This window comes from Acomys russatus, chromosome 19 (assembly GCF_903995435.1).
Source record: "Acomys russatus chromosome 19, mAcoRus1.1, whole genome shotgun sequence".
In the NCBI taxonomy this organism is placed as follows: Eukaryota; Metazoa; Chordata; class Mammalia; order Rodentia; family Muridae; genus Acomys; species Acomys russatus.
Window position 1 is genome coordinate 55,275,381 of NC_067155.1, and position 25,648 is coordinate 55,301,028.

Consider the following 25,648-nt stretch of genomic DNA (forward strand, 5'->3'; position numbering starts at 1 on the left):
TGGCCTGTGTTCTGTGCGGTGGACAAACCCATCCTAGCCACTGGAGTGTGGTTTTGCTCAACTGAACGGTTTTATTCTTGTCTTCACAGGCTGTGGCCTATGTTTGTCTAGATTGGGTGTTGTTGGCCTCTGTGTGTATGTATTGCTTATGATCAGCCACCTAGCCACCATTGTCATCTCCTAGTCCCCTTATAGCCTTGAGCTGAGCCCCATGCACTTCGGATGTTGTGGGTTCCTCAAGCTCTCAGTATGCCACATCTTCAGGAAAGTGGACATCTCCTGGAAAGACTGTGTTATCTTTGCATCATCCCAAAGTGAAGTCAATTTATATTTTTAGATTATGGAAATGTCTTGGATTTTATTTCTGTTCTGGCTAGAGTTTTTGTTTTGATATCCTTTGTTGGTTTCTATAGAAATTGAGTGTAATTTTACAATTATGTATAGAAGCTGACCTGAGACAGACAGGACTCTTGGGAGTTGAGCCTGGCAGCTGAGGGGCAGCTGTTTGTGCAGAGATTTGCTTGGTGCACTTCTGTATGCCCTTAGCAGTGATGTCAGGTGTCCTGAGTTCCTGGGCAGTTACAGCTCTTCCCACTTCCTGCTTCTACATGATGGAGGTGTAAGAGGTCACCTTGCACAGAGGACATGGGCCTAGAGCGGAGGAATCAGGCTAGCTGCTATTGGAAGCGCAATTGGAAACTCCAGAGCAGACAGACTGGGCAGGCATGGTGCCTGTTACTCTGTTCTAGTCCTCACATCCTTGACTCAGTCTTCACTTCACCCTGGGAGTACACACAGGCTGCCATGATAGGCTTCTAGTCTCTTGACTGCCCTGTAACAGCCTGTGTCCCCCACTGCACAGAAGGGAAACCAGACTGGGGCAGCTCTCCTAGGTAGTGGCCCTGCAACATGTGGAAAACTAGGCAGACAGGGTTTCTGTGTGTAACCTTGGCTGACCTGGACTCCCTCTGTAGACCAGGCTGGCCTCAAACTCACAGAGATCTGCCTGCCTCTGCCTCCCAAGTGCTGGGATTACAGGCATGCTGACATTAGTAATGATGTGTGTTTGTCCCACCTTTTCTTGAAGTCAGCAGCCATTGCTCAGCTGCTCAGTTCTGGGAAGCTGGTGTGTGGTATCTGGCTGCAGCTCTGAGTGAGCTGTTCACTCTTGGGTGTTGGGGCATGCATGGTCTGGTGCTTTGTATTTGTTAATTGCTTGCCCCTGAGATTCTTATCTTTTACAAACAAACTGCCATGTACCCCAAGTATTGCTGTTTAACCTTGCCTCCCTATTTGACCAATAAAAGGCCTACACCTGGCAGGGCAGGAGGAAGGGTATAGAGAAAGTTTGTGGGCTTTGGAGACAGAAGGATCATGGGTAGGAACGAGTTACCAGAGGAGGAAGAAGGGGCAGAATCACCGTGGGATAGGAAGAGCAACGTGGGCCAGGAGGAGGAGCTCTGAAGTTCTGCATGGAATGGAAACAGCGCAGATGAAGAGCATAAGCAAGTATTTTGGAATTATGGATGGAAAGTAGCCCAGATAGAAATGATTAAAGCAGATGACATGGGATGGGGGCTGGAGATAATGGAGGTACTTTATGGGGTTAATATCTCCTCAGCCCCAGGGAAAATAAAGCTTATTCTAAAATACAACAGGTGTCTGTGTCTAATGATTAGGATATTTGATTAGATAATACCACTGTAGTAATTGTATCTAATAATAAACATTATTAGCCTTTTTTACAATTTTTATTAAATATCTTATATACATTTATATTAGCTATTTTTAAAAGTTTAGTTATTTATACATATAAGTGTTCTATTTGTATGTATGCCTGTATGACAGAGGAGGACATCAGATCCCAGTGTAGATGTTTATGAGCCACAATGTGGTTGCTGGGAATTGAACTCAGGACCTCTAGAAGAGTGACCAGTGCTCTTAACTGCTTAGCCATCTTTCTAGCCCCAGTTATTTTTTTATATTTACTATAACACTTGAGTCAGACAAATGATGGCACACAAATGATAGGACAGTGTCAGCACCTTGACCATTCTCAGAATGTCTGCTGGAGTGCTGGGATTGGGAGTTCTGCTTGCCAGGGGACAGTCTTTGATTGGCTGGTCTCTCCCACTTTGCCTCTTTCATCTCCAGAGCTAAATAAGCAGATGTCCACTCCGCTGGGGGCTAGGGGTGTGAGGTGGGGGTGCTGATCAGGCCGAACTGCCACACCTCACACCCCCTCTCCTCCTCCCCCATTTGGCCTGTTTTGCTTATTTGAACCACCCCTTTCTTTTCTTGGCAGGCTAGAGGATGGAGGCAGGCTCCTTTTCTTGTTGGTGTCATCAGCAGGCCTGGTGATTGTTCTCTGCTGGTTTGGGCTTTCACTCAGGGTTTGGACATTAACAGGCTCCTTTTGACCCCTTCCAGAGCAAATGTGTCAAGTACTGGCCTGATGAGTATGCACTCAAAGAATACGGGGTCATGCGTGTTCGGAACGTCAAAGAAAGTGCTGCTCATGACTACACTTTAAGAGAACTCAAACTCTCCAAGGTTGGACAAGTAAGTATATTGTCGTATTCTAGAGACTGTGTAGCTAGCTGTCCATGGTTCGATGTTATTGTGGTGTTCCTACCTGCATTTAACCTTTGTCCTGTGTCCTGTCACTCACTGATTGAGTGGCCACCTTGAGTGTCTCATAGAGGCTGGGCCCTGTTTGACACTGTTGTGCCTGACAGAGCCTGGGGAGATGAGGGTAAATGGAACTACCAGCTTCCTGATGCTGCTGGCCGTCAGCTCTTGTGACGTGTTCGTGAGTGCAGTATATGAGATGGTGAGTAGGAAGGCTTCTGAGGCATGACAGTTGCTGAGTTGTCACGTGCAGGAGCCATGTATGCAGGCAGGAGAATGGGTTCCAAGCAGGGGGAGTAGCAGGTGCCCCAGGCCTGTTTGTCATCAAGGTTAGTGCGGTAGCTCTTTTTCATGCATTGTGGCTCCCGATTGGTCCTGGAATGGCTGGCTCCAGAAAAAACAGGGTTAAACTTGGAGTCATTTTTGTTTGTGTTTAGATTGGCTTAGTTTGATGTCTTTGGGGACTCCTAGATGAAGAAAACCACTCTTGTCTTCGTGCCTCACAGCCGGGTACACAGAGGAGCCCCGTATACAGACAGCTGTGCTTCAGGCTGATGTGCCCTGGGTGTGTGCTTCTCTAGCTGGAGTGAGGTTGGGCCTCTGGGGCACAAGTGTTTTTTCAGTCACATACTGTTATCCTGACTGCAGGAAAATGGAGTGTAGGGCAGGAGAGGTGGGGAGGGCATTGAGAAAGTACTCATGGGTTAGGCCATGTTGGAAAGAGCCTTAAAAGTCAATAAATTAGTAACATTATCCTATTAGAAAATATTATAAATAAATACGATTGCTACTATTATTTTGAGACAAGAGTCTCACTCTGTATTCCTGGTTGGCCTAGACCTGGCTACAGAGACAGACTGTCCTCAAAGTCACAGATATCCTCCTGCCTCTGCCTCTGTAGTGCTGGGATTGAAGGTGTATGCCACCATGACTGGCTGAGTATTCTTATTTTATTTATTTGGCTTGGTTGGAACTTATAATATAGACCAGGCTAAGCTCAACCTCACAGAGATTCACCTGCCTGTCTCCTGTGTTCTGGAATTAAAGGTGTACCCCACAATGCTCTTGGGTATTAAAGTTTATTATTTTTACATTTAGTGTGTGTGTGTGCGTGCGTGTGTGCGCGTGTGCATCCGTATATGTATGCAAAGATTAGAGGACAGCAGTGGGACTTGGTTCTCTCTCCCATGTGGTTTGAGGATGTTGTATTGAGAGCTTTGGGCTTTATCCACCACATGGAACTTGCCTCAGTTCTTGTACCCAGTGGGCTGGGGTAAAGCTGGGTGCAGGGAGGTCTCTGCAGCCCTTGGAATGGACAGAGCGGATGTGACTACTGGCCATCAGGCCTACTAGGAGACCCCTGTGTTGGTCTAGGCCTTTGGTCTGGTCTTCATGTTTCCAGCAGTGAATGCGTCATTCCTGCTGCGCTTGTTCCTTTGGTTGGGAATGGGCTGGAAGAGAAGCAGTGAGTGTCAGGCCCCTGGGAAGGCGTTTGCAGGGCATTGGGGACAACTTGGCTATTGGAAGGAAAAGAGATCAAAGAGATTTAGAGCTTTGAGTCCAAGTGGGCAGCATTGTTGTGGCCAGTGTGAGAAAAGCCAGAAGCAGAGTGGCTATGGATGCATTGAGCTGAGCCATTGAGCAGGCATCTCCATCAGTTGTCTGGATAGAGTGCACACGTGTCCCTAGCACTGTGCTGCTTGCTGGGGACAGAGCTAGGGAGCAATATAGATGTTGACCCTACTCTCTCAGGTTGCACTCCACTGTTCTGAATACTTTGAATTACATGTCCTGATACGTCATGATAGAGTGCAGTTAGGGCTGAGTCAAAGGATGCAGTGTGTTGAGGAATGGGTCAGGAAAGAAGGTTGGCATTTACCCTAGTGATGTAGGCAGCCACTGCTGGAGCAGAACACTCACCCTCTGCCCTGGAGTACTGGAGGGGGGTGATGCCCTTACAGGTAGAGCTTAGGACCAATTGGAGGCTGCTACCCAGGATGGTGAGCTGAGATGGTGGGGCTAGGCTGGGGTGGTGGCAGGGGAGCCACAGCAGGGCTGCCTTGGGTTCCTTGTAGCAGAAGGCGATGGGTTGGGTGGTGGTGAGCACTGGATGACATGCAGCCTCTAGATTTTCAGGGTGGACTGCAGGAGGAGCAGCAGGAGTCCTGTGGAAATGCCTTTGAGCCGTGGAAGTGCAGGTATCAAGGAGACTGAGTAGAGGGCGTGACCCAGTGTGTTGGGGTGGGCTGGTTCCCCTGTGGTGCTGGGAAGGCAGGAGGAACAGAGCCTAGGGCTGTGGTGAGTGGAAAGGAATCTGTTTTGTGTGCTCGCTGAGAAGTGTGTGCATAGTGTGTCCAAGCCGTGGGAGGGGTGCTGATCAAGGCACACATGTGGAGGTCAACAACTTTCAGGAGTTGGTTCTCCTCTTCTACCATGAGGTTTCTGAAGATGGAACTCGGCTCCTCAGGTTTGCTGACAGGTGCCTTTACTCACTGTGCTGCCGTGCCAACTCTCTTGTGACATTCTATGATGAACTGCCAGGCTTGTCAGTGTTCCTGAGTAGCAGACAGTTTCTTTTTTTAGTGCTAGTAAGAAGCAATTGTCTTGCTCAGCAATCCCCTCCTCCTTTGAAGGGGGTGATGGTGCGGTGTGGCTTTTCTCTGGGCACAGAGACAGTGCCACAAGTCTTGCTCCATCTTGCCTACCAAAGATTTTGAGAGGGAACTGTGGGAGATGGTGGGGCACTTGCGCTTTTATCCTAGTGTAGAGGCTGACATGGACCCTTCTGGCTCCTGCCTTGATCTGACAGAGCACCTAATTGCACAGCACTGATATACAGAGATGCCCTGGCTAAGAAGGAGTGTTGCTGCAAAGTGAGGCCACATATGCTCTATTTCTCTTGGTCTGTGACCTAGGAAGCTGCCTGAGTTTCAGGTCACTTAGTAACAGCAAGGCTAGTTTTCCATGACATCAGCAAATTAAATGCATGTAGCACACAGGAATTTTTGATCACAGCAAGAGTGCTTGGATGTAAGAAAGTCACCATTGTCAGTAATTATTGACCTCCCTCCTTCCTCTCCCCTTCACATCTTCTGCCCTGCCCTCCCTCTCTCCCTTCTCTTTAGGACTGTTTCAGTGTCTCCTGGCTTGTCTCCATGGGAAAGCACTTGGTCAGCTTTGAGCTGCTGTGCTTACAGTGGTCCTGGTACCTGTTAGTCCCTGGTCATTGTCACTCAGAATGGCCAGGATGGTCTCAGTCCCCAGTTACTTCCTGTTTTCTGGGAGAGGCCCGGCTACTTATTCCTCTGTGTGAGAACGATTTCTTTGCAAATGGGATTTGAAGGGTTGAGTTATGCAACGGTGACTCTACAGTTAGGTGCTGCTTGGGATTTGAGCCCAAGTCTCACCTTCTAATTCACAAAGCCAGTTCTTGCAGCATGACAGTGCTGTAATAGGCATTGGTGCCTGTATGAGGCAGCAAGGGCAAGGATCCAAGATGATATGGAGTAAATGCTGAGGGAGGTCAGAGTTGGCCAAGCTGCTAGCTGGGAAGACAGGCCTGTGGAGGAATGCTGAGTGAATGGATCTACCATCAGTAAAGCACTGTTTAGCCAATCAGCTGGGCAGAAGGACAGGAAGTAAAAGGCGGGGCTTGCTGGGGGAAGAACAGCAAGTTTGATAGTTGAAGGAGAGAGATACATTTTTAATGTAACACAGGCTGCAATCCTAAGGGACCTTAGTGGTCTCTGGAGCTGAGTGCCATCTAACTGAGGAACATGGCCTGATCTGATGATTCAGTTAACCAGAGGAACAAATCGATAGGCTGGATGTCTTAGATCACCTGACAGGCAGGTGCTACCTTCAGGCTGGCCCATTGGCTCTCAGAGAAGCACTCCTGGGAGCCAGAGAATGGCGTATGTGGAGATTCTGGGCTTTCCCATTCTTGAAAGTTCTAGGAAAGCTCAGTAGCCATGATTCCTTAGCCCTTGATTTATTTAATTCTGTTCTGGCTTTTCTTGGCTCTACTCCAGGGAAATACAGAGAGAACCGTCTGGCAGTACCACTTTCGGACCTGGCCGGACCATGGTGTACCCAGTGACCCTGGAGGTGTTCTGGACTTCCTGGAGGAGGTCCACCACAAGCAGGAAAGCATCATGGATGCAGGCCCTGTCGTGGTTCACTGCAGGTGATGGCCTAGCTTGGTTTCTTTTAAACTCAGGGGTTCTGGAGTCTGTTGTTCTCTGTGGAGACATGACACACTGTTCCCAGCAATCATTCATAGGCCATTCCCTTCCCACATGTGACTTTGTGGATGCTGCCCCAGGGTCACCACAGCAGAGTGCATGGGCTTCTGGTACCCTAGGCTGGGCTCCATGGTTGTATTAGGGATGTTTGGTTTCCTAAAGTCTCATTCATATGCTGAACGAACGAGTGAAGAAATGAGTGCGGTTTTCGTTGTTCAGTGGTTTGCTCTTTGTCTTTGTTTTTCGAGACAAGGTTTCTCTGTTTAGCCTTGGCTGTCTTAGACTGGCTTCGTAGACCAGGCTGGCCTCAAACTCACAGAAATCCTCCTGCCACAGAAATCCTGTGTCACCACACTCGACCTGCTGTTATTTTGAGATAGGATCTCAGTATGTAGTCATCCAGGTTGGCCTCAAACTTACAGTGATCTCCCTGCCTCTGCCTCCAGAATGCTGCGGTAAGAGGCTTGGACTACCATGGCTAGCCTGTTCAGGTTTTTTGTTGTTGTTTTTGTTTTTAAACCACCATTAACGTAGGCTTTGCAGGTAGGTGGCTATTTAGGAAAGAAATGAGCACACATTTCTTCCTTTGACTGTCTGCTGTGGCCTTTAAGACAGGAAGCCATGAGTCCATGTGCAAGTTTCTATGCCTAGTAAAGCCATAATTTGTCCAACTGTTTTCAAGTAAAGTTGCATGAAACTTAGGAGTAGAGAAAAGATGCCTTGTGTTGTTCAGGGCCTCCAGGCTCAGCACTGTGACCCTCATGGCAAGCCTGCAAGAGGTATTGTCACTCCCTCCCCAACTCCACAGATTAGGAAACAAGGATACCTTAGAGGCCTGAGCGGAGGGACGCTGATGTGCAGTTGTGACATGCAGCATCTTCTAGACATTCAGAGTAGAGCTGTGGACCGCAATAGCTTGGTTCTGAGTGTGAAATGCATTACTCCAGCGCCCTGCTATTTATTTACTCTTCTACCTACAGTGCTGGAATCGGCCGGACAGGAACATTCATTGTGATTGATATCCTTATTGACATCATTCGAGAGAAAGGTAGGTCATCTGGAGGACAAGAAACTACAGTTCCTGTTTCTAGTTTGTGAAAGGAGGGTGTCAAGGAAAATAGCCTGGAGAGAAAATTAGCAGGAGAAAGAAACAGTCATGGAAATGAGGATGGGATTCACTTTCAGTGAGTTCTCCTGTTCAGCTGTTGCTATAAAATGGTGTCCTAGAGCTCTGGTCCCATCACTGTGCCTTCTGTTCCCCTGGTCACAAGGCCCCTCCAGCCACTCATTCCCTGCCTGTGGTGTGGGGTGGCATTCTTGGGAAGTGAGGGGCTTCTGAACCTAGGTGCTTCGTCCTAGTAGCCCCTTCCACTGCTTGTTCTGATCGTTGGACTGGCTCAGGAGCCCTGCCCTGCAGCCCCATGGCTATGGGAAGGACTAGTTCTGTGTCCCTCTCTACTGTGGAAAGTGGGTGCCCAGCAGCTCACCCTGCAGCTTTAGGGTCTCTGCTTTGCAGGTGTGGACTGTGACATCGACGTTCCTAAAACCATTCAGATGGTGCGGTCCCAGAGGTCAGGGATGGTCCAGACAGAAGCACAGTACCGGTTCATCTACATGGCCGTCCAGCATTACATTGAAACACTGCAGCGTAGGATCGAGGAGGAACAGGTATGCAGTGAGGGGCTGGCAATGGGTTCAGCTCCTGTCCAGGCCACCTGGGCTTGCTCTCTTAGAGCCAGAGCACAGGCTCCCTTAACCTGAAAAAGGTTAAGAGATTCCCACCCCAGTTGGCCTTCCTGAAAGCTGTAGCCATCGTCTTCTGCTCTCATCTCAGGGAAGTGTGGTGCCATCATGAGCTGACAGTCAAGGCTCTGCCACACAGAAAGGAAGTGGCGTTCATATGCCAGGCTTAGAACTCAGGGCCTGCAGTTTCCAGCCCACTTCAGCTTTGATCTAGGCTGATATATCCTGATTCCATCTTGTAAAACGACTGCCTTGTTCTTAATAGAGCATGGCAGTTTGAGCCACTAATTTGGTTGCATTGAAACAGTGAATTTCAATTTTAATAAGCTGTGCATAATGAAGAGTGTGCAGTTGGAGCCCTTCCATGTAAGGCTATTCATAACAGACACAAAGCTCAGTTAATTAGGATGCACTGAGCTGAGGGATATGCAGAGAGCTGTTCTTTTGGGGAGCTTCACTTATTCCCCTCCCGAACCCCATTGTGCTGCAGCAGATGGGTAGTGTCTAAACACCAACTACATTTGTCCTTTTTACTGCTGTTGCCTTCCAGAAAGCCCGGGAATAGGGACTCAGTGTGTGTCACAATGTGGCAGGCTGTCTCTTAATGAGTAGCTTAAAAAAAAAAAAAAAAAAGAAAGAAAGAAAATAGATTATCTCACTGGCCTGAAACTCAATATGTATACCAGACTGGTCTTGAACTTAGATGCACCTGCTTCTGGCCTCCCAAGTACTGGAACTAAAGGTGTACATCATTATACCTGGCCTTGGGAACCAGAGGGAAGTGCCCCTTTCCTGAGCTTAGGTACTCACCCAGACACCATGTCAGGTAACAAAAGCATGTTGAGAAACCGAGTGTGCATATATATGTGAGGTCACATAATTGAGTGACTAGCAACTCAACCGCAACTTGAGTGTTTTAAATCTGAATGCAACATAAGCATCTTTTTATGGTGCTGGAGAGCAAACCTAGGGCCTCCTGCATGCTAGCCCAGCACTCCACCACTGACTTGCACTCCCAGACCTTCCAATGTGGATGGTCACACTGAGGTTCTGCTGTACATGTCTTCCAGCTACACTTAATTGGGGCCATCAATAACTTAAAAAGAGGTGCTAAGTGTGATCAGGAATGACTCAGGAGCATCCTGTCATCTTACCCGAAGAAGTCCTCAGTTTCTCTTGGAATTGTATTTGTGTTAGAATTGAGGGCCTCTTGGCTGCTCCCCACAGCGTTTACTTGGTGTTCTCTCTTACCGTGCAGTCTCCCTGCCACTGTGACTGAGGCTGTAAGTTGGATTTAGGAAATACTTTTGGAAAAAAAAATGTACTTATTAATTTGGTTGATTGGGGGAAGGATTGTTTACTGGTAGGGACACAAAGCATGCTCTTCAGTCACTTAGATGTTAGAGTACAGCAAGTGAGTGCCCGCTGATCCCACCCCAAGAATGCTAGGCTGCACTCATTCATGCGTGCATGCAGTCATTCATTCAGCTAGACCAGTTTTGATACTAGCATGTGTTAGCACCGCAGAATTGTATTAGCTCTCATTTTGGAATATGGAACTTTGGTGTTTTTAATCTATCTATTTATATATATATATTGTGGCTCATGCCTTTAAGGCCAACACTCAGAAAGCAGATTTCTGTGAGTTCAAGGCCAGCCTGGTTTACGTAGTATGTTTTACAACAACCAGGGATACATAGTGAGACCCTGTCTCAAAAATAAAATACATTTCTGCATATATAGGATTTGGACTGGGGGTATAACTCAGTTGGTAGGGTACTTGCCTAGCACACACAAAGCAATGTGTTGGATCTACAGTACCATGTAAACCCGAAATGGTAGTATGTGCCTGCAATCTCAGCACTTGAGAGGCAGAGACAGGTGGATCAGAAATTCAAAGTTATGTTTGGCTGTGTTCCAGGTCAGTGTGAGCTATGTAAGTCCTTGTCACAAAAACAGCAATGAAAAAGAAAACCACCACCACACACAAAAAAGAGAATCAATTGTGTGCACCCCCCCTACACTTATTTTTAAATTTAATTTTAACTGTGTGTGAGCTTGTGTCCTTGTATGGGTGTCTGCATGTGAGTGCAGGTGCACACAGATCCCAGAAGGAGGGCATTGGATCCCTTGAACAAGGATGTGAACTGCTCAACATTGCTGCTGGGAACCGAGCTTCCCTCTGCAGGATCACTTTATACCCTTGACCACTGTGCTGTGGCTCCAGCCCAAGTCCAGCAGATTCTTCTTACATTAAGTAACAGGACAAAACTCATTTAGGATAATGAATTATTTCGAAATGTAGTAATCTTCCAACTGGGGAAGAGTTAAGCCCTTTGGGAGTAAAAGATTTTGCTAAAGAAGGCTAAATGAAAATAAGAAAGTGACAGTTGGGTGAACAGCCATGGGAAAGGAAAGGGATAGATACACAGACAAAGACAAGCAAAACACACACACTTGCCAGCAAGAAAGAAGTACAAAGGGGAGGGTGGGTGGGGACAAAGCCGTCATGAGTGTCTTTTTTTGTTTGTTGGTTGGTTTTTTGAGACAGGGTTTCTCTGTGTAACCTTGGCTGTCCTAGACTCACCTTGTAGACCAGGCTGTCCTCGAACTCACAGAGATCTGCCTGTCTCTGCCTCCCTGAGTGCTGGGATTAAAATTTTGCACCACCGGGGCTGGGGAGATGGCTCAGAGGTTAAGAGCACTGTCTATTCTTCCAAAGGTTGTGAGTTCAATTCCCAACAACCACATGGTGGCTCACAACCATCCACAATAAGATCTGGTGCCCTCTTTTGGCATGCGGGTTTACATGTAGACACAATATTATATATATAATAAATAAATGAATAAATAAATCTTTAAAAAGCGTGCACCACTACCACCTGGCATGAGTGTCGTTTGTAAGAGTACCTCTTGGTGCTGCAAGTTTTTGTTTGTTGGTTTGGATTTTTGTTTTTCAAGACGGTTTCTCTATGTAGGCCTGGCTGTTCTGGAACTCACTTTGTAGACCAGCGTGGTCTTGAGTTCAGTTCCTGTCACCCATGTGGTCCTGGGGGTGGAACTCAGGGCCACGTGTGGTAGGCAGGCACTCTACGAACGGGGCTACATCTCTTGTTCCCGAAGTGGCTTCCTGTGTTTAAAATGCTAGTCCATAAGCTAGAGCTCAGCTGCTAAGAGCCCTTGACACTCTTCCAGAGTTTCTGAGTTCAGTTCCTCCCTTTACCCTTGTTGGCAGTTATAGCAACAGCCTGTAACTCCAGCTTCAGGGAATCTACTGCCCTCTTCTGCCTCCCAGGGGCACTTGGTCATACATAGCATGCACACAGACACACAGGCACTTATATAAATGACACATAAATACAGACATCTTGAAACCACAAAGACCATTGTTTGCTAGTTCATATGTTGCCCAGTGGGATCCTGCTGCGCTATTGTGCTCGGTTCATGTTTTCCACTTAGCACTTGATGTGAACATTGGCACACAGTGCTCTCCTCTCCTCTGCTGCACACTGTTTCAGTCTATGAGTGTATGACGTTCTTTTGCTCTGTTGGACATTTATAAAGATCACTGTGCCCCAGCCACCTGTGCAGCTCTTAGGTGTCCATGCAAGGGTTTCTAGTGAGACACGGATGTAGAGGGTCATCAAGTATGTGCTTTTTTATTTTTACCAAAGACTAGCTAGTTAGTGCTGCTTTCGTTGTTGAGGATCAAGTGGCAGCATCTTTTCTTTCTTCCAGTGCCAGGGCTTTAGCCAGAGCCTTGTGCAGGTTGGGGAGGAAGTGTTTGTGTCCTCAGTTTAGCCTCCCACCAGCAGCTGAAGGTGGCTCTTAGGTGTGCGTCAGTTTTCAGTGTGGCCACACTTCCTTCCTAGCAGTGCCGAGGTACAGGCAGTTACGTCCACTGCTCCCCTGATGGATTCTGAAAGTAAAAGCCCTTGCTGTACAAACCTGGGGAAGCAAGCCCAGTTCTCACCGCCATGGAGAGAGCTGACTCTACAGGGGTTCTGCTGCTCTCTGCACATGGGTGGCACGTGTCAGCAAATATGTCATGAGATGAGATTACATTCCTACTAATTTTCTTTGGTTTCCTTGCCTCACTCTTTCATTAGATCAAAATAAATTTTGTTTTGTTTTGTTTTTAGTGTTTGGTTTTTTGAGATAGGATTTCTCTGTATAGCCTTAACTGTCTTGGAACTCACTCTGTAGACCAGACTGGCCTCTAGCTCTGGGATTAAGGCATGTGCCACCACCGCCCAGCCTCAAAATAACATTTTAAGGTGCTGTGGTCTTTTCTGATGTGTATTTAGGGTGTATGTTGTAGGGTTGTGGGTATCTCAGTGGCAAGCACATGTCCAGCCATGTGCAAGGGCTCTGGGTGCCCCCTCCAATACTGCTAAATAAATACAGTGCATTGTTGTGCCTTCCATCCCTGCATGCATTTCTACTTGGAGTAAATCCTTCTAGAAATCCTTTCCTATTGTCTACTGAACAGCGGGCACACACATGCAGTGATGAGAGCTCTGTACAAAAGCAGTAAGGACCCTGTGCTTCGGGCAAGGCCTCTAGCCTGGCTCAGTGGGCACTTCCTGTAGTCCTCCAGCTCTGGGTGATCTGTACTCCCTCAGGTGCTGGGCCGAGGAGGAGGCAGCAAGCTCCTGACAGTTTGGTCAGCATGTTAGTGTTCATAAGAGTCTGGCCTTTCCATCTGTCTCTCTCTTTTCCTTTGATAAAGTAGCTTTTTGTTTCTGTCCTCCTGACGTGTACATTTTTCTGATTCTCAGAAAAGCAAAAGGAAAGGACATGAATATACCAATATCAAGTATTCCCTGGTGGACCAGCCGAGCGGGGACCAGAGCCCTCTGCCACCCTGCACCCCAACACCACCCTGTGCCGAGTAAGTAAGTGGTGACCAGAGCCCCCTGCCACCCTGTACCCCAACACCGTCCTGTGCCGAGTAAGTAGTCATGCAGCACTAGTGCTGGTAGAAGCTTAACAGCAGCTGTTTGCAGTCCTTCCCCTGTCATACTGGCTTGCTGCACTGACAGTGCATGGGGGCTCCCTATGGACTGTGTGGACTGTGTCTAAAAAGAGTTTCATGGCCCCCGACCAGTAGGCATGTGCTGGGCTCTCTGGGATCCCATGGGGCCCTAAGCCTGTCAGTCCAGGGCTCGGGGTGCGGTGGGGAGAGGAATCTCATTTTCTTTTTTCGGGTGCATTTTGTCCCTTACAATGTGTTCTGACTCTTTGACAAGTAAGAATAAGTAAATTTTCTATTCATGTGTGGACATGATTATGATCTGCCAGTCTTCATGCAGTCAGGGTTTTTAAACCAAGGGTCAGAAAGCCAGAGCCCACAGGCCTAGCTTCGCTTTTTAAAAAGGAGCTCTTTTTAAAAAAAAAAAAACAACTCCAAAGAGACAGTGGAGAATGGCAGGCAGTTGTGAATAGGCTTGCTGTGGAAGAAACCACAGGCGCCGGGCACAGTGGCCCACAACTGTAATCCCAGCACTCAGGGAGCAGAGGCAGGTGGATCTCTGTGAGTTCAAGGTCAGCGTAGTCTACAAAGTGAGTCCAGGACAGCCAGGAACACACAGGGAAACCCTGTCTTGAAAAAACCAAAAAAACCAAACCAAACTAACAAACAAGAAGCAACAGGCTGCTTAGGGACATGCTGGAGAGGATCCTTTTCCAGCAAACACAAGGGGAAGCTTAACGCTCTTCCTGAACACCAAGTGAAGCCTGAAGGGCGGTGTCCAGCGCTAGTGAGGATGGTTTATTTTCAAGGAGCAGCTGTGGCACAGTTCAGCTTCTCAGGACACAGCTTGCCCCATAACCGCAGCCTTAAGAGCATGGTGACCTCTGACCTTGTAATTTGGAGAATTCCTCCTAGGGAAGCGTTTGGATCTCAGGAAAGATTTTTGCACCAGAGGCGTTCAGAATGATGTCATCTTGACAGTTTGGGAATTTGGAAAGCACTTTAATAGTATATCTGTGACAGGAAGCTATGTGACATTTTCCGCATGTGAGTTAACTAGAGACACACTGAGAAGCAGAGCGTGGAAGGACCCATACTCTGTTAGTCAGACTTCAAATAGGACTGAACTTTGGATGAAAAAAGGAAATTAGTTTCTGATTTTCACTATTTTTTCTCTGATACCAAATACTGCAAGGGTTCACTTAAATCCAGCAGCTCTGGAGGCCTTAGGTGTAGGAATTTAGTATTTAGTATGTGTAGTCTACAGATCGTCCTCTGTGTCTGTTAGGCAGTCTTGAGCCTGGAGCCGTGGGCTGATGCTTACAACTTTCTTGAAGGCAAAGTGTCCTCTGTGCTGGTTCTCTGTAGCCTTCCACTGAAGACTCCCAAGAGAGGCAGGATTCCAGTAGAACCCGCTTTCACATTCCAGGGGATCCCACATTGCACATCCTGCACTTTAAATGACAGTTTCCAGGGCCATTTGGCCAGGTTAGGACTAAAGTGTACTGTGACCTCTCTCCCTCACTGTGCTCCTCCTATCTCCCCAATCCTTGATGTCACACCATACCCCTCTGCCCCTCATGCACTATGGCCTGGGGAAGGAAAACCTGAAAGTGTAACACACAGAGGGTCTAGCTGGCCTATGGAGTCGTCACATGCTGGTTCTTTCCAGAGGGCTTTGCCAGCTCCTGGTTTAAAGAAAAACACACAGGGCAACATTTGTTAGTCGGTCACGTGGCTAGCAGCTGTGCTGTCTATACCACAAGGTTCATTGTCCGCCATAACATTTACCTTTTCTTTCCCCTGGAATCCCACTTATTTGCTTCCACTGTGGGCCTTTAAAGCCCTGCTGACTTTAGTATTGGCTCTCTCTACGCAGCTCTGAGAGCAGCTAGAGGCCTATGTTTACACTCTCTTCCTGTTAAACACGGAAATGAAATCGTGTGGCAGGGGTGTTCTCCTGAGTCACCTTCCCTCCTCTGGCTTCCCTCTGCCCTAGTAGGCAGACTGGGGATGCTCCTGTTTTAAGTTACTAACTGCAGTAACTTGCTGGGGAGCCAGCACTCTTCTCTCACACTGCTGGGTGTATACCCTTCCAACAAAGCTCACTTGTGACTGACAGACTACTCTGCCACACCCTTCATGTTGTTCTCATATCCAGGGCCTGGGGGCTGTTCAGAACTCCCATTCTGGCGCACACACATGATTCTGATATGCTTCTGATAGTTTGTGTTTTGAGACAGGGTTTCTTTGTAGACCAGGCTGGCCTCGAACTCACGAAGGTCTACCTGCCTCTGCCTACATGAGTGCTGGGATTACAGGTGTGTGCCACCGTGACTGGCTCCTAATACACTTCTTAACAGGAGGAGGCTTTAGTTCTTCAACCCAGGCTCTGAAGGTGACTGGGGCCCTCACCTGTTCTTATACTTCTGCTGGAAATGGCCATAGGTCCTGTCTGTGTGCACATGACCCAACTCCTTCATTGCCCTCCAAGCCATCTTCCCTCTACCCACACTCCAGAAGGCACAGGACTGACGTCCCTGCTGCCTTTCCAACTTTGTAATGGTATGTGTCTGATGTCCATTTTGAGACTCCGCTCCTGAGTGGGAAGGGGGTCCTGTCATAGCTGGGCCAGATGGGGCATGGCAGTTCAGGTAAGTGTCTTCCTTCTTCTGTCTGCAGAATGAGGGAGGACAGCGCTCGGGTTTACGAGAATGTGGGCCTCATGCAGCAGCAGAGGAGTTTCAGATGAGCCCCACGGAGGCAGCACGTAAGTATTTAAACACCAGGGCTTTCTGTGGGACTGTGACTCGCGGCTTGTCTAGACAGGCAGATGATTTGTGTATCCCAGAGCAAGATGTACTGTGATTGAGGTTGCAAACCAGCTTCTTTTTTCTTGTCTTGTCCCTCTCCAGGCTGGGTTTGGATTCCAGTTCAGTGAGCATTAAAATCAGATCAGCTAACTGTGCATGGGGGTGGGGCTGGCACTTAGAGCAGTTGACAGGGATGAAGTGCAGCCATCACTGTTCTGCATGGGACTTGGGTGGTGTATGCCTGGCATCTCTTGGCAAGAGGAGCAGGGGTGCCTCCGAGGGCATGGGGTCCTGGGCTCACCTGGCTTCTGATTGGGCTCATTTCTCTGGGGGATGCCTCCCTCGCAGTTGCAGGCATGTGTGCTAAGTTAGAAACACACAGTGTGGTGTTAAATGTTGAAATGTCTCAGTGACAGTGTAGCTCAGCAGAAAGCATTTGTCCAGCGTGTTTGTGTGTGTGAGATGTGCTAGTTTCAGTGCCCAGCATCCTCCAAAGAGAATGTAAGGCTTGCCTACTTTTAGATGTGTGTTCCCTGAGAATTGCAACTTCTTTCTTCCTCAGATGCGAACATTCACCCCTTCCCTAAAAATGTCAAGAATAGACAGAAAGTTTCCAAGACCCACGCGTTCAGAAGCTTGCCGGGGTTGACTGACTGCCTTTTGAGAAGCGAAGTTTGGAACCATTTGAAGAGCGCGTGTCTAATCAGCACCTTCTTTCCTTGGCTAAGGAGAAAACGCTCTACGTTGTCAACAGTGCTATTTTCATAGAATTGGTTTTGAGTTGTGGAAGTAGCTAAATTGTGCTCTGTATTTTACACATTATGGGACTCAAATTCTAGTTATGGGCAGGATTTTGTTTCTTTTTATGACCTTAACAGATCTGATTTTTTTTTTTTTTTTTCCTTCCTCTCTCTTCTGGGAATTGTGGGCCCCTCTTAAGAAGAAAAGATTTGGGAAAATTTAGGAGCAGCAACCCCGAAGAGCCAGCAGTTTGTAAAGCACTGCTCATCTTGCTGCACTGCACTGGGCTCCTAGTGCGTTGGCCAGTGGTTGCTTAGGGTCACTCATCACCACAGAGACTCACCGTTTAGTTCCAGGACGGGGAGGCCAGGCTATAGGGTTGCACCTGGTGAGGGTCTTCTGGCTGTGCCACACTGCATGGGAGAGCACAAAGGCAGGCCTCACTTTTACAGCAAGTCATGACAACAGCATGAGTTCACTGCACCCTCAAGGCCCAGCCATCCCTTTACGTCCCATCTGTCAACACCATGGCATTGGGAATTCTTTGTGCTCCCTGCAGATGCATGCTGGGAACATTCAACACAGACTGACCCCATCAAGACGGTTCACTTTGGTGGCTTCTTTAGTGAAATGATCATTCAGCCATTGCATGAGAGGGTCAAGGGATAAAAAGTCATGGCTGGAAGGCCGTGGGAATTGGCATGTCTTTCCTCTGGAGATGACCCCTTGGCTTCAGGTGTGGACAGAGAAGCTGTTCTGGGAAAAGTGACCGTGTTGTCTTTGCACTGGAGTCACCGTCTTCTATTAGTAAGTCCCCTGGGTAAGAGGCGTTTGGTCCTCACTTGTTCCTGACTGATGCCAGCCCACCCTCATTCTCATGTGAGAGCCACTTGGGAACTTGGTAACATGCCTGAGACACTGGGCTTCTGTCTTAATGTGGTATCTTCTGGGTCTTTTCTCCTAGGTGTCTGACCAGCAGGGTGGTTGGGCCCTTCTGTGTTCCCCAGGATGCAAAGGCAGAGGTAGCCAGGCCTTATTCAGACTGAGGCCTGGAATAGCCCTGACTTCTGTGGGTGCCTGTGAGGGAATAAAGCCCAGCCTGAGGTGGAGGTGCCATTCTCTGGGGCTACCAGACAGCCCCAACCTGTGCCATGCAAGCAAGTGGTTGTAGCTAGCAAGAGCTCGGGCTGCTTTTAATAGCTGGTGTAAACTGTGTGTCAGATGAGAAATGTACAGCAGGCCTTCTAGAAGCTTCTGAGCCAATTTTTCTGTCACTGCATGTGTGCTGCACCTTCCTTACCTGAAGACCTGGTGTGGTAGGGTGGGTGTGTTGAGGGCACGTAGAAGCTCATTCCTGTAGCACCATAGATGGGTGAAGGTGAGATGCTTCCTGGGCCTTGGCTGAGTGTGAAGAGCAGCAGTCCTGGCCAGGCTTCCTGTCAGGTCCGGTTAGCCACTTCTCTAACAAGCAGCAAGATTTGCTAATGTTCTGCCGTAAGTGCCTTCTCCAGAGACGCCCCTCAGCCCTCATGTTGATCCTTGAGAGTGTGTTTCAGCGAGAGCTTCTGGATTGATGCTCATGACCAAACAATGGCACGGTCTCCTCTTTCATCCCGCTTTAGTTTCTGAAAGGAAGGACTGGACCTTTCCCTGCAGTCGCTCCTTTCTGAGGCCTCCTACTCCCTGGCAGCCTGAGGTAGCTGGGGAAAAAAAGGGCCACCGTTTTCTTAGAGCCTGTGTGTTGATCCTTACCCCTTCTCCACTGAAGTCAGAGTTGCTCAGAGCACAGCATGGCCCGGCGTTGTTCCCTTATCAGGAATATGGAGACTGCAGTCTTCTCGGCCATCCCGTAACGAACAGTGCTCACAGCCAGGGTCCCAAATCCTCTTCTTAGCACATTGTCACAAAGAGCCATGTTAGGGTTGGTGGTAATGTCCAGACTCTGGAATTTGGGGACAAAGTCTCTCACCAGCACACACAGGTTCCTGACCAGCTGCTCTGCTGAGTTAGCATTTCTGCCTGCAGCTCAAGAGCCCGGAGCAGAAAGGCCTGCTCTTGGCCTGCTGTGTTCAGTACAGCAAGTACTTTCCTTCCAATCCCCCTCCCGGAAGCCAGCCAACTGTCTCCCAATAGGGAAATAGGTTCCTAAGAGTCCCTAGGTCTCACAGATCTGTCAGAAGTGGTGGAAGGTGGTTGCATGGTCTCAGGAGAGGGTACTCTGTGTGTTGGAGGTAGGAGCAGTGTTTGGTGGTGTGGATTTGAAAGAGTGGAAATGAAAGTTGCACAGATGGTTCATGAGCAAGTCGGAGGGCACAGGGCCAGAGCAGCCAGTGTGCGAACATCGGCTTCCTGGGCACTCGGCACTGGGCACAGCACTGAGCAGGCTGGACATGACACACGCACACACAGTCCCCTCACTGCTAAGCCTTTTAAGTTAGAAGCATAGAATTTTGTATTTGGTGGGAGAAGTTGCCTAGCACATGTTTCTAGAAAGCTACACTTCAGAGTCTCAATGGCTGGTCACACGGGTGTGCAGCCCTCTTGATGCCCCAGGTTGCCTCTGCCATTGCAGTAGGTGCCTTTCTAACTGCAAAGTTGGGGTCAGAAAACGGTGGCCTTGAACAGCTCAGAAGTGATCAGCTTTATTTCTAGGGGTTTTTCTGGGAGCTTAAGAGCATAAGCCTGATTTTCCTGCGCTGGGACTGAGGAAGGTGCACTTGAGAGGGAAACAGAGGCGCGGGGTCTGCTCCTGGCCCTCGTCAGAGAGCACAGCACCCTGGTTTCAGATGCCTTTCTTAGGGTCTGTGCTAGCCCGCCATTTTGTTGACTCTTTACCCCCTTCTTGGGAAGATAAGCTCCTGAGTAGAGTTTATTGCATCTGCATCACTAGCAGCTTGCAGTTTGGCTGGGCATCAAACTAATTTTGACAACTCCTCCTAAACCTCAATCATGGGATTAATAATTTGCCTGTTTATTTATGACCTAATCGTGACTCTTATTAATAAAAGCTAATGGGAAAGGCCCCTCCCTGAAGCTGATGACTAGACTTACATTTAACTTCCCCATGGCGTATGAAGCATCAGGCAGAGTATTAAAGAAATATAATATTTTATTGATAAATCTGTCCTTTAAAAGGAACATGTTTTTGGGTGTCATCATTTTGGTGTGAATCATGTAAATGTTGGCTGTTTGCTGTTTATTACACTTTAGTGTCAGGAGACGCACTCAGCTGGCTTTCTGCCCACGCATATCGTGTAGTCTGCGGTTTTTTAAAAAGTGACATTAACAGAATAGTTCGTGTAGAGAAACCTCAGAGGTTGTCGCCTCCCCATTTGTGTCATGAGTGTCAGCTGCTTTCTTAGCTGAAGTCATCAGAGTATATCTGCATATACTCCACGTGTCATCAGAGGCAGTGTATTTGTGAGCTGTCTGGAACTAAAAATTAGAATAAAACCATTTTCTTGTATTGCGGTGTTTGTCGTTTGCTCTGTTGTCATATCTGGGGGAGAAGTGGTGAGATGTAGTAGCACAGCAGCTCAGTTGGGCTCTCACACAGGAGTGCCTCAGGCGGCAGGTTCTGCTCGAAGGCCTGTGCAGTGCAGAGTAAGTGGCTTCACACCTGAGGGTCCCTTTGTGGCTTCCAGGAACCCAAAACTGCATGTGACCACTGTAGGGATGACAAGGAAACAGGATAGAGTGGTGTTCGGGTGTTGCATGTCAAGGGACAATACTGCATTTGGGAACTTTGGTGCTCCCCCGTACGAGCCATGTCCAAGCAAGGGTGCTGTCTTTATTTTGTAACCTTGGAGGGCGGATCCTGGGGCCTCACTTGTACTAGGTGTGCATGTTAGCACTGAGCCCACCTGGACCTCTCTCTGGGGGAATTCGAGAGAGGGTTTCCACAGCAGAGCTATGACTTCCAGCTCTAGTCATGTCCCTCTGACTACCACATGTATTGGACAGAAAGAAAGCATTTCATGACCACCCACACAGGGTGGGAGGGAAAGGCGTTGGGGTACTTACACTGTAAAATGCTATGACCCTTAGAGTCCAGCCCAGGCATATCATGAAGATTATTGGATCCAGCCAGTTACTTGGTTCTCCAGAAAACACAGAATGCCTTTTTAACGCCAGACACTTAAGCCATGCCAGACAGACAGTAACCAAAGCCACCTGGGAGCTAGAAGTAGCTCCCCCGACGCACACATCGCACGCACGCACGCATGCACGCACGCACGCACGCAAACACACACACACACGCACACAGACACACACACACACACACACACACACACCAGAGGTAGCTAATGGCATGTTACTACTAAAGGTGCCATGGGGTGAGGAAGGAAGAGGAGCCGGGAGACTGGCTCAATGCAGGGCACTGCTGGCCTCTCTGTGCCTCTCACATCCCCCTGAGATCCCGGGCTGTACATGGTGGGCCCGGTGATGTCCTTATAGAAAGCCTGCCAGTGCCGTACCTCTCCAGAATGGGCAGATGAGTGCAGTTCTTCCCCACTGGAGACACAAGCAACAGCTGTCCCTGTCTCTTAAGGTCCCAATGGCAAACCAGAGTACAAGTTCACCAGAGTTCACCCTGGGCAACAAATGAATTTACTGGGTACCTTACAGAGTGTGGGTAACACTCTAAAGTCTACACCCAGCATGCATGGTGGCTCTCAATAGCTGCGGAGATGGGGCCCCAATCAGTTAACTCTCCCCAGCCTTTAATACTCTACCAGCTGCTGAGGCCCTAAGGCCATTTCCAGTAAGGGAGGAACTGCCTACAGAAGGCTAGAGAGACTCGACCTTCTTCACACATTCCCTGTGAGGGAGGGTCAACAGTCCATAAGTCACACATGAGGGACTTGCAAGCAGGCACAAGCTGACCTAAGGAAGATGGCTACTATTCTGCTTGAAGGACCAAATCCTCCATCATATTCTTCCGTCTTCCGAGGACCTTGGTCCTGAAAGCTTTCATTGCCGACACCCCTGACACCCCTCCCACAACTGGTTCAGGTTCCAAAGACTGAGCTTGCACAATAATGAGCTAGAATTTTAGTGCTAATAGTTGTCCTAGTTTGCTTTTCTCTTGCTATGGTGCACACCTTGACTGAAAACAGCTTGGAAGGGAAAGGGTTTGTTTCGCAGTCAATTTGCATCATCAAGAGAAAGCAAGGCAGGAATTCCAGAAGCTTGAAAATAGGAACTGTAGGAGCACTGTTTACAGTCTTACAACCTCTACCTTGCCCAGACCCACCTGCCTAGGGATGGCCCAGTGGACTGCGCCCTCTTGTAGTCCAGTCTGCCCACCGTCCAGACTGATGGAGGCACTTCTTCAGTTGAGGTTCCCCCCTCCCAATTGTGTCAAATCACAGTTACCACAGCTCGTTGTTCATGTCACGTGAGGACCCAGCTACTTAGAACCCCAAATGCCATCACGGTCAGACGTATGCATACTGGGGAGGATGGGGAACGAATGATGAATGAGCTCAGGGGTGCGGTTTGATGGGAGCAATAAAACCTAATGTTCTGTAGCACAGGGGGATGATTACGGTTGACAGCAATTAATTGTGTATTTCAGAACAGCTAATTGTGAGGATTTTGAGTGCTCCTTAACATGAAGAAATGATAACTTGAATATGATAAATATTCTGCCTATCTCAATCTGACCACACAGTGTACACTAGATTGAAATGTCACTGCAACCCCAGAAATATGTCATTTCTTTTAAGTTTAAGAATATAGCTAGTGAAGCCAGGTGTGGTGGCATACACCTTTAGTCCCAGCCTTTAGGGAGGCAGAGGCAGGTGGATCTCTGTGAGTTTGAGGCCAGCCTGGCCTACAGCAGGCCTACAGCCTGCTCTGTAGACCAGGCTGGCCTTGAACTCACAGATCTGCCTGCCTATGCCTCCCCACTGCTGGGATTAAAGACGTGTGCTGCCATGATATCAGGAACAGCTTTATACTGAAGCCTATAATAACTAGACTGAAAATAATTTGTTTGGGGTTTCGATCTACTCAGCACAGATTGCATCCCAAGACAGGCTAGTCTTCCCTGCCTTCGAGAGGCACAAGGCAGTCATGAAGATATGACTGTAGATTCTGTCACATGGTTGGAGCGGGAGGTTCCTGGCCAGGGAAGATACCCCCAGGCGGAGTTTCAGGGTTAGAAGGGGTGTAGGGAAGGGAGAAAGAAGTACCCATTGGTTCCTTTTTCCATTCCTAACTCTAGCTACATTGTCCTACCCCCCTGGCAAGTCAAGAAGGCCAAGTGGCATAGGCGCTGTGGTCAGAGGGCCTTGAGATCTGCACGGGCTACAGTCTACTGTGATGCACAGGACTCAGGTTCCCAAAGCAGAGCCAGCAGAGGGTGATGGTCTTGGGTGGAGGCTTATTGGACACTTCCATCTAAAGAACGGCCGCTCTCTTCTGGACTGTGGCCAACACAGTCTCAGGACCCACTTCTGACCCTTTCGATCAGATCTATCTGCCTTCCTTCCTTCCTTCCCTCCTTCTGTCTCTTCCTCCCTCCCTTTCTTTTCTTTCTAACTTTGGGGTGGCCTCAAACTCACTAAGTATCTGGGGATGACCTTGGACTCCTGCCTCCACTCCCCAGATGCTGGGATTACAGCCTTTTGCAGGGCTGAGGGTGGAACCTGGGACCGTGGGCAGGTGATGAGAGCACCCTACAACAGAGCAACAGTCCTAAGCATGCAGTTTCTTGAGGCTGTCAGGACACCCATCTGTCCTCCTGTACTCTGAGAACAGCTGTACGTGCAGATTTCCCCAAGGAGATAAATGCTCTTAACAATCATGGCCAAGCCTCTGTCAGTTCCTCTGGAGGGGAGCCTCTGAGTTCTTCTTTTACACAGTTAAAATTGTTTTGAGACAGGTTCTCACTATGTAGGCTAGGCTGGTCTCCAAATCTGCCTGTCTCTGCCTCCTGAGTGCCACTGTGCCCAGCTTATTTTATTTTTTTACAATTTATTTCTATAGTCTATAGCCTATAGCTGGATGGTGGTGGCTTACACCTTTAATTCTAGCACTCAGGAACCAGAGGCAGGTGGATCTTTGTAAGTTTGAGGCCATCCTGGTCTACAGAGCGAGTTCCAGGTCAGCCAGGACTACATAGAGAAACCCTATTTTGAAAAACAAAACTTATTTTCAATTTTCATTTATGTGTGTATGTGTCTGTGACATGTCTGCAGTGCCCATGGAGGCCAGAAGAGGGCGTCAGCTCCCCTGGAGCTGGAGGTACTGGTAGTTGAGGGCCACCATGTAGGTTCTAGGAATCAAATCCTATCTTTGCAAGAGGGACCTGGGGTCTCAAATTCTGAGGCATCTATCTCTCTGACCCTTATTTTATGTTGTACATTTATTCATGTGTATGTGTGTCTTAGTTAGGGTTTCATTGCTGTGAAGAGACACCATGACCAAGGCAACTCTTACAAAGGGAAACATTTCAATGGGGTTGCCTTACAGTTCTAGAGGTTTAGTCCATTATCGTCACGGTGAGAAGCATGGCGGCACACAGGCAGACATGGTACTGGAGAAGGAGCTGAGGGTTCTGCCTCTTGAGGAGACTGTCACAGTTGGCATAGCTTGAGTTTATATCTGAGAGAACCTAAAGCCCGCCTCCATGCGACACACTTCCTCCAACAAGGCCACTCCCAAAAGTGCCACTCCCTATGGGCCAAGCATTCAAACACATGAGTCTATGGGGGCCAAGCCTATTCAAACCACCACAGTGTGAATGTGTGTGTGGGCAGGGAGGAGCACATGTGTTGCATCACATGCATGTGGTGCTCAGAGGACAATTTCTGGGACTCAGTTCTCTTCTGCCATGTGAATCTTTTTTTGTTTTGTTTTGGGTTTTTTTGTTTGTTTCCATTTTTTTTTTTTTTTTTTTTTGAGACAGGGTTTCTCTGTGTAGCCTTGGCTGTTCTGGACTTACTTTGTAGACCAGGCTGGCTTTGAACTCATATCGATCCACCTGCCTCTGTCTCCCGAGTGCTGGGATTAAAGGTGTGCGCCACCATGCCACACATGCTACGTGAATCTTGGGGATCAAACTCAGGTCATCAAGCTTGGTGGCAAGCTCCTGTAGCTTCGGAGCCATCTTGCTGGCCCTCAGATCTGAAGCCTGCTTAGTATCATCAGCCTACCAAGTGGCCAGGCTATTGAGCAGGCAGGGATCCAAAGACAGGGTCTAAAAAATAAAAAAACAAGAAAGCCCAAGGCAAACAACCTCACCGACGCTTGGGAAGCAGCTGCAGATATTCTTAGACATTACGCCTGTCACCCCAGCGTGTGGAACCCCAAAGCACTTGCCAGATCCTTGTAACCATGGGAAGAGATGGCAACGGAAAGAGGAAGAGGCTGAAATTAGTCTCAGGAGCTGCGGGTGTCTGTGTCCTGACAGATTTCTAGGCTCGAAGAAAGTCATGTTCGGCTTCATTCATAGAGCTTCCGCTGTCGCTCTCGTCACACTGAACTGGGTT

The 25,648-nt window shown here is 48.4% G+C and overlaps 1 protein-coding gene across 2 annotated transcripts in view; it reads left to right on the plus strand.

The window, feature by feature from the left end:
• Ptpn11 (protein tyrosine phosphatase non-receptor type 11) overlaps nt 1-17,299 on the plus strand; it is a 62,270-nt gene extending 44,971 nt beyond the window's left edge. Inside the window, exons 10-16 of one of the 2 annotated variants that reach the window (XM_051161581.1) lie at nt 2,431-2,562; nt 6,651-6,817; nt 7,856-7,923; nt 8,392-8,543; nt 13,400-13,512; nt 16,276-16,363; nt 16,969-17,299. In XM_051161581.1, the coding sequence (XP_051017538.1) occupies nt 2,431-2,562; nt 6,651-6,817; nt 7,856-7,923; nt 8,392-8,543; nt 13,400-13,512; nt 16,276-16,345 (702 nt within the window). In that variant the 3' untranslated portion in view covers nt 16,346-16,363; nt 16,969-17,299. The remainder of the gene's footprint in view (nt 1-2,430; nt 2,563-6,650; nt 6,818-7,855; nt 7,924-8,391; nt 8,544-13,399; nt 13,513-16,275; nt 16,364-16,968) is intronic. The other variant, XM_051161582.1, reaches the window with a different exon arrangement.
• The last annotated feature ends 8,349 nt before the right edge of the window (nt 17,300-25,648 follow it).